Genomic DNA, 8,172 nt, shown 5'->3' on the forward strand with positions numbered 1-8,172 from the left:
CAGCGCAAGACATAGGATTTATCCCTGAATAACCAAGATTAGGCTTTGGATGAGAAGGAACTGACTGAAGCTCAAGCTAGATAAGAGTGACAATATGCATACACTAAGGGAACAACAGGAGGGAGTCTAAGGGTAGAGCAGCTTCCTTGAGCTTTTTGTTTCTCAGGTTCATAAACTGGAAATCTTTTTGGAACTTGGGCTGCTGCTGAAGGCAGAGACATTAGCAGCAGCTAAGAATGCGTCTTGCCCCCTGCTCCCTTCCCTTCCCCTCCCAATTCAGTGTTGGCTTGGAGGTAGGAACCACTCTTCCACAGAAAGCACATTACACACCTGTTCTCTGTGATCAGCACTGGCTTCCTATTAATTTGTGCATAGTTCAGAGCATTGTTTTGGACCTACACAGCTTCAAAGGGTATGAACTCTACTCACCTTAGAGGCCTGCCTATCTCATAGTGTTGTACCTGGCTGTTGAGGTTAATTGGGATGCTCAAGTGTACAGTCCAATCTGCATTCACCCAGAGGGAATGGATTGTCAGGGAGTGCCTTAGACTTCGGAATTTACTCTTTTGTCTCTGACCTCTGCCCATTGGTCCAAAAGAGCCTGAATTTATTGACCTGGGGGAGTGGCTTGAGGTGATGGAGAGGAGAAGTCTGGAAAGCGTCAGTGCCAACACTGGATCATTCTGAATGTGTCTGTATTTTTGGAAGTGGGGAGAAGGAGGAGAAAGGAATTGCAGATGATCCTGTGGTTGCAAGTCTGGCCAAAGGGGTGGCTGCAGCAGCAGTCACAGGTCTCTTGTCGACTGCACTTCTCAAGCACTGAACCAACGCTGGTAGCAGAGGAGGGTTTATTTTTCAAAACAGTGGAAGATCAATATCAGCACCCCACCCCCAAGTTCAGAAAATGAGACCCACAGATAAAGCTGAAGATCATGGCAGGTTGCCATGGTAATATGCATTTAGTCTGTTTCCATGGCAACTGAAAGATATACCATTCTGTTCCTTTGAAGGATGCCAAAGGTAAATGAGCACTGATTAAAAACAAGAGCAGAAAGACCGAGGCCGGAAACTCTTTATCACTCCAGAAGGAAATATTAAAAACAAACAAAAACCCCAGGTAATTCATGTGTGTGAAGGCCTGAGGCACTGCACACAGACTGCCTCCCTTGACTGAGGAATAACAGCACCACATACTCATCCAGAAGGCTGCTGTGCCTACTCCCAGATGGGCTTGGGGAAGCTACCTTAACACAGCACTTGCCTCCATGGCTGCACATCTCCCACTGGGATACTCATACCAGCTGTGAACCATTTCTATAGACTTCATTTACACCTACGATCCCAAACCAAATGCAAACCTGAGCTCAAGTCTATCACCTGCTCAGACCTGACAGCTCCACACCACTCCCCTATCCTCAACCTGTCACAAACCCAGACTTGGTCTAATCCTAATCCCAAACACCAACCAAAGTAGATGCTTCCACTTCAGGCCAAAACTCAATCCTACATCTGATACTACATCTAATGACTTAGGCCCAGATTTAGGCACCTAACTCCCATTAACTTAAATAGGAGCTAGACACCTAAATACCTTGGACTGAGACCCAGATCCTCAAATCAAACTAGACTCCCCTTTTTGTATTAGCATGTTTTGTGTGAGAAAAAACAGAGGGAGACTTAGGTCAAATAAAGGAGTTTTCCATTTAGCTCTAAAGAGGTTAGGTCCGTGGTCACTTACTTCCTACAGAGATGAGTTCCACAGTCCATTTCTATGGAAGTTCTGTCTTCTGGACTCATGAGTCTCCACCTGTTGGCTGACAATTACATTGATCCAGTGTAATGGGAGTTTATAGTTGCAGATAGAGCAGCTCTCTCAAGCAGCTAAGGCCAACTTCACAGACAGAGTGGAATATCAGGACACAGGACCTTATATTGACATTGTACATAAAAAACAGCAAGAGAAGAGAGCAGAACATTGGACAGATGTGTCTACATAACCTGTGTTGCCAGGCAGACTGGCTGCTGTGTTTTGCCAATCAAGCCTTCTCAGGGTGCATGGCTTTATTCCTAGATATGAGTTGTATAATTGTGCCTGAAGATCAAGAATGAATGGCTCACTATGGCCAGGTCTGCATCTTCTGTCCAGTTGCTCATGATGACTCACTGGGTTGGATCTCAGAGGAAGGACCTGAGCCATTTTAGGGCATGTCCATTCACCCCTGCAGCTCTTTGGAAGTAGGAGAGGAGTACTTGGCGATCAGTGGTATCAAACACTGCAGAGAGGTCCAGCAGGATGGTGTGATGCACTTCCCTAATCTATGGGAAGGGAAAGTGCTTCCACCAGAGCAACAAATGCTATCTGTGCATCATTCCCTGGCCTGAGCCCTGACAGAGAGATCTAGCATAGTGGCAGTGACTGACTGACTGGTCTTAAACAAAGCAATAGCAGAGATGCAGGCATAGGATTTATCTACCATGTCCATTACATTTGCTCTTTCTTGAAATTTTATCTCAGCTTGGCTTCCATAATTACCCTTTTTTGGTTCTCTTCTCTGGTCATTCCTTCTTTGTCTCTTGAGGGAATGGGTGGAGTAAGGTGTTCCTCCTAGGTGTGAGAGGCAAAGAAACATGTTCTTCCTCCAATCACTCATTCTCCATGAGCCCCCATGCAGGTCTGTCCTGGTTCCTCTTTTCCCTCTACACCCTTTCATTAGGTGATCATCTTTATGCCAATGACTCCAATCTGCTTTCCCATTCCTGACCTGTCTCACTCGATCCAACCTTCTCCTGGTTATATTATGTTAACAAATGCAACATGGACAAAACTGAATTCCTGAACTAGCGTTTCCACTCTCACCATTCTCCAGAACTGTGAACTGAATATCTGCCCTGTCCCCTGGGCCAGCAACCCAGGTGTCATCTTTGCCCCAAAGATTCAGTGTCCAAACCTTGCCACTTCTTGCTCCAGAGGCTCTAAAACCAAGCTTTCTCTCTATATATACTCAAGACTCACCCAGTCCATCCTCATCTCATTTCCATTAATGCAACTTCCTCCTATCTGGCTTTCCAGACACTCATATTATCCACTTCCTGTCCATTCAAACAACAAACAACCAGACTGTTCTAATTTACACTGGTTTCAGAGGAGCAGCCGTGTTAGTCTGTATCCACAAAAAGAAAAGGAGTACTTGTGGCACCTTAGAGACTAAAAAATTTATTTGAGCATAAGCTTTCATGGTATGCATCCAATGAAGTGAGCTGTAGCTCATGAAAGCTTATGTTCAAATAAATTTGTTAGTCTCTAAGGTCCCACAAGTACTCCTTAACTTACACTGGGAGCTGAATTAGTCCCCAGCCATCCCTGGAACTGGGAAGCTGCAAATACATTTTTGCCCCTTTCCTAGGACCTGAGACAGGCACAGCTCAGTCAGAACCAAAATTCAGGCCCAAAGTCTCTGTACGTTGTTGTTCAACAACATGACTCCCAAAGAGTAAGAGTGCCATCTAGTGAAGTTACTGAGATATTGCCAACATTACAGGTGAAGAAAGCTGCATATGTGGGTTTCCCCCATGATTGTGCACAAGTGACTACAGGTAGTACTTAAAGTGTTCTTTAAGTCGCTCAGGAGGCAACTTCTGCAAAAGGGGGAAAATGGTCTGCGTATAGGGAGAGTTTCCTTAAGTGACAGCACTGAACAGAAAATGAGCAAAGACACGGATTGCGAGGAGTGGAACAGAACAGGTACATTCAGTTTAAATTCCATACAACAAACTCATTGATAGAATGTTAAAGTGGTATGGTTAAAGGGACAACTTAAAATCAAGTCCATTTAGAAAAAAAGTTAAGTAATTTCAGACTCTACAGTGTCCCAGAGCCCCCTGCCATTTTTGTCATCTTACAATCACTCATACCTATTTTTCTGTATCGGTTAAATGAGGCACAGAAAGGGAATTACCCAAGTTCAAACAGTATTAGAACCTGTTTCTTGTATCAGAGAACAATGCCTGTGGCTTAGTTACCCTACCTAAAAATCAGGGTTAATAATGATCGGCATCCACACAAGGCTTTAGAGCTCACCTTCTAAGTGCATAAGATTGGAAACACTTTGTCTGAGAAGCACTGTGGTTTGGTAGATAAAACAAGAGTCTAGCACAGAAATAAACATGCTCTTTCCAGCTGTGTTGCAAGCTTAACCATGGGAGTTTAGGCAAGTCTGTTCTCTGTGCCTTTAGAAACCCCATCTACCAAATGGGTTAATGTTAGTCCCACACCTAGGAAGGGCAAATAAGAGACATAACAAAAGAAGGCGTGTCAATTTCAGAAAATTATTAAAGCCACTCAGGGAAGAGGTAGGAGCAGAACTCAGGACCTTCTGCACGTTCCCCTAAAGCCAAAGTTGCAGCAGATCCAGATTCAAAATATTGGGGGGGGGGGGGAAAGAGAATCACAGCTGTTTAGGAGCAACCACTAGAGAGATCAGTACACAGGTAACTCAGCAGTGCACACATCCAAAAACCCTTTTTAGATAAGCATTTAACACACTTAATAAAAAAACCCTACTGCTTGGTATTCAATTTTCAATGGATTAAAATCTCCCCAATTCGCAAGCTGATTCCTTGGGATGCTCCCCATTCCATGGAAAACTGACACTTTTAAATCCCACGATTTGGCTGTGAGACTATTAAAGTAGGTTATTTCGTAATAATGGGAAAAGCACACAAGTTCCCTATCCCTCCTGTCAGCTGAAAACAGATGAAGCATTTTGGCTCAATTTACCAAACATTCACCTTCAGGCAGAGACTAAGCATGGAAAACTTCAGCTATAAGATGGGAGTTCCACAAAGTGATGAGTAACTGAAAATGAAGTTGCACTGGAAACCCCTAGGCCACCCTTCCTACAGCACAGTTGTGTCTGGGCACTACCCTACAAAGGGAATGAGAGATGTGTTTCTCTCCTAAAAACAGAAACAAGGCTAATGAGAGATTAGGTTATGCATCAAAATTAGGAAAATGTTTTAGATTATTAAATCAAAGCAATGTGCAGGACAGGGTACAAAGCCTCCTAGATGTGACCACAGGCTCGCCAATCCACCATGCAATTTATACCCTGCTGGCAAAAGTAGAGAGAGTTTAAAAAGCCATTTGCTGATTTGTACCACTTTTTAAAATTGAGTCAGGATGGAAACAAACCAAATTGCTTGGTTTTTTTTTTTTGGTTTTTTTTTTGGAGCCCTAACCCTAAAGCTTTAATCCTCCCCCCTACACCCACCTCTCTGCTTCACCTACATGTACCAGGTAGACCAGTCTTCCCCCAGCTGCTGGCTGCTCCCTGTAGGCAGGTAGGTCATCGAGAATAAGGAGATTAGTAGAACAAATTGTCTGGGAAGACCCACAGCCAGCTGAAAAGGGCAGGCACCCCAGGAATTCCACAGCCAGTTTAAGGACAAGGGGGAAACAACCATCTCCCTAGAGAGACCTGCATTCTAACCACACTTTGAAAAGCATGAAAAATATAAATAAACCATGGAAATTGATATTAAGAAAACAGTCAAATACACATGTACAGGCAGCTCCTGAAAGGCAGTCCCATGTGCTGGGTGGCTCAGGGAGATCAGGGTGGCTCATTATATTCAGCAGTTCCTGGAGCTTCACAGAGGACAGAAGATGCTTTTGTGTGGGATTTAAAGCCTATTTCAAACCCTTGGAGGGAGAGTTCTATAGGTCTTGGCTGCAGACTCAGTTCAGATAGGCAAATGGGGACATTTGCAATAATTGTATAACAGATTGAGGAGGAGGATTGGGGAAGCTGAGAAAATACCAAAATGAGAAAGCCTTGGAGATGATGCTAAGGACAGTCTCTGGCTCAATGTCCACCCCAGCAACACCCAAGGAGCAGTCCACTCAAAGTTTGACAGAGAAGGATGTCCCACACGAGCAGCCCTGCTCAGCTTGTGGATTGCTCACCACCTGGAATGAGTTGCGGATCAGCTCCTGGCTGAAATCCACCATTGCACCTTTCACAAAGGCCAGGCTGTCCACATCCACAACAACACGAGCACCACTTTGTTCAAACACCCTAGGAAAGAAGCATATGTTGCTTGTTATAACCCCACAGACAAAAAAGGGAAAAGCACACTTCCAGAAGTATAAAGGAATACACTGTGATCACCTACCTCCTCCCTTCAACACATATTATCACACATACCCTTCTCACCACTTTAGTCCACAGAAGTCTCCCCCCACCATCATACACCCACACCCCTTTATCCTCTGTCCTTGCCTGTCATCAGGATTGATAACTGTGTCCAAAGAAAACTTGTACTGGAATCCAGAGCAGCCACCTCCCTCCACTTGCAGCCTGAGAAACTCAGACCCTTCTATAATCTCCAGCAGCCTCTGCAAAGCAGAAAGGGAGGAGCATTAAAAGATCTGCAATATTCATGTGCAAGCAGACAGCATCTGCTTCCAATCCCATATCAAGCCTACAAGATGCCTCAACAGGACAAGGGCCAGAATTAGAGCAATATGGAAGGGGCACCTGTATGACCTTGGGGAGGTAACTCATAAGCAGCCAGGTCTGCAGCATACCCCTGTCCACAACAGCCATGTGTGGGGAATCCCTCATGCAGCTCATGTGAGAGATGAGGGGGAAATCACTGATTTCCCAAGACTCAGCTCCCACGAAGTCTGCAGTTGCCTCAAAGGGCACTGCGTGTCTGAAAGGACTGTGTGTGTGTGGGGGGGGGGGTGGTCATCAGTGAACCCTGCGGATGATTACCAGATGCTTTGGGAACCTTTAGATCAAGTAGCTATAAGTAGCATGATGTTACAGGCATGTCAATTATAGAGAATTTCATGCTCAGAGCATGCCAGGTACTGCAACAACCTTTTCAATGACATGCACACAATGACACACCATGAGTGCCTTCTCGAGAATTGTACCTTCACACAGCTGTTGGTGAGGTAGATATGTCCCTCGCTAGAGTCAGACACTGGTTGCCCTGGCTTAGAAGAGGATGATGCCCACTGCACCCTGATGCTTGGTACATGGACTCCATTCTGAGAAGAACAGGGTGGTGTTCTTACTAGGCGCAGCAAAGTAGGAGAAAGGCTGCTGTGAAAAGATGGGGATGGAAATAGTCAGCAAGGCAGGTGAAAAGCACAAAGGTTACTAAAGCAGAGCTCCAGAAAGGAGATTTTGGGAATGCCGGGGGGGGGGGGGAGGGGGGAGGAATTCTCATGAGAGAGTAGAAACAACCTGAGATGGATGGGGAGTGTCAAGGAGGAGAAATGCCTAATCGACACTGCTTCGATGTACATATATATATATATATAGCTAGTGACAGCACAGAGAGATTATAGAAACAGGCTGGTTCACAGCAATGGTCAGGTTAGTCTGGTATTGGGTATGTGACAGCAGCCACTATCAGATGCTTTGGAGGCAGGAGCGAAGAACGCCCCAGCCCACTGTGCTGGGCGAGCCTGCCCACAGAGGGGGTCCCTGGGGAGATGGCTTGTGCCCTGAACCAGGAGTGTCCGTGTCCATCACCTGTCTGACACCCTGTCTACTACAGGTACCTTGGCTACAGGCGAGACTATTTTGCTACCTGCTGCCAACTCTTGGCCGGGCACCGGGCACCAGCGAGTCCCTGGAGCACCTGCGCATTGTTCTAAGGCGGTTTTCTCCGGCAGGGTCACACCGCGCGGCCTGCGGGGCGGAGCTAACCGCGCCCTGGCCCCGAGGTTCGCAGTGGCCCCGTGTCCCTCTCCAGGGGCGCCACCGGCCCGCACCTCATCCCCCGCCCCCCGGGGGAACGGCCGGGTCAGGCGCCGAGCGGGGCTTGGCGCTGCCGACCGCTCGCTGCACGGCAGGGGCCGGGTGCTCGCGGCGAGGCTGCCCCAGGGCCGGGAGAGGGAGCTGCAGGCGCGCAGCGCCAGCGCGGGGGCCCCCCGACACGCGCCAGGGACGGAGCGGGGACCCCGGGCTGGTGTCCCGGCTCCGCCCGAGGCCGGCGAGAGGGCCGCAGCGCTACCTGCACCGAGCGCCGGGACGCAGCCTCCGCAGATAGCTCAGCAGCACCCCCAACGCCGCCATCTTGCACCAGGGGCCCTTAGAATGCCCCGCCCACCTGCCACATCGCTATTGGTGCAGAGCCCGCCGGGCTCCGTGA

General features: G+C 47.5%; 1 protein-coding gene across 2 annotated transcripts; it reads right to left on the minus strand.

Annotated features, from left to right (window-relative positions):
* Positions 1-831: 831 nt before the first annotated feature.
* Positions 832-8,142, minus strand: ISCA2 (iron-sulfur cluster assembly 2). 2 transcript variants are annotated; one of them, XM_084630977.1, is made up of 4 exons: positions 8,035-8,142; positions 6,944-7,115; positions 6,282-6,397; positions 832-6,077 (listed from the first exon to the last, which is right to left on the minus strand). In XM_084630977.1, exons 1-4 carry the CDS (start codon positions 8,094-8,096, stop codon positions 5,903-5,905), a joined length of 525 nt encoding a protein of 174 aa, XP_084487103.1. In that variant the 5' UTR covers positions 8,097-8,142; the 3' UTR covers positions 832-5,902. The 2 variants fall into 2 exon arrangements, with proteins under 2 accessions (XP_084487103.1, XP_084487104.1); XM_084630978.1 differs by having other exon boundaries at positions 6,944-7,112; positions 8,035-8,138.
* Between the last annotated feature and the right edge of the window lie 30 nt (positions 8,143-8,172).

This window comes from Lepidochelys olivacea, assembly GCF_965140295.1.
Source record: "Lepidochelys olivacea isolate rLepOli2 genome assembly, chromosome: 6".
Taxonomy (NCBI): Eukaryota; Metazoa; Chordata; order Testudines; family Cheloniidae; genus Lepidochelys; species Lepidochelys olivacea.

Excerpts from the sequence above, each read along its gene's own strand:
- ISCA2 (XM_084630977.1), bottom strand. The coding sequence starts at position 8,096 with ATGGCGGCGTTGGGGGTGCTGCTGAGCTATCTGCGGAGGCTGCGTCCC. Across the intron at positions 7,116-8,034 it reads CGTCCCGGCGCTCGGTGCAG|CAGCCTTTCTCCTACTTTGC; the intron begins GTAGCGCTGCGG and ends ATCTTTTCACAG. Across the intron at positions 6,398-6,943 it reads TCACCAACAGCTGTGTGAAG|AGGCTGCTGGAGATTATAGA; the intron begins GTACAATTCTCG and ends TCTGCTTTGCAG.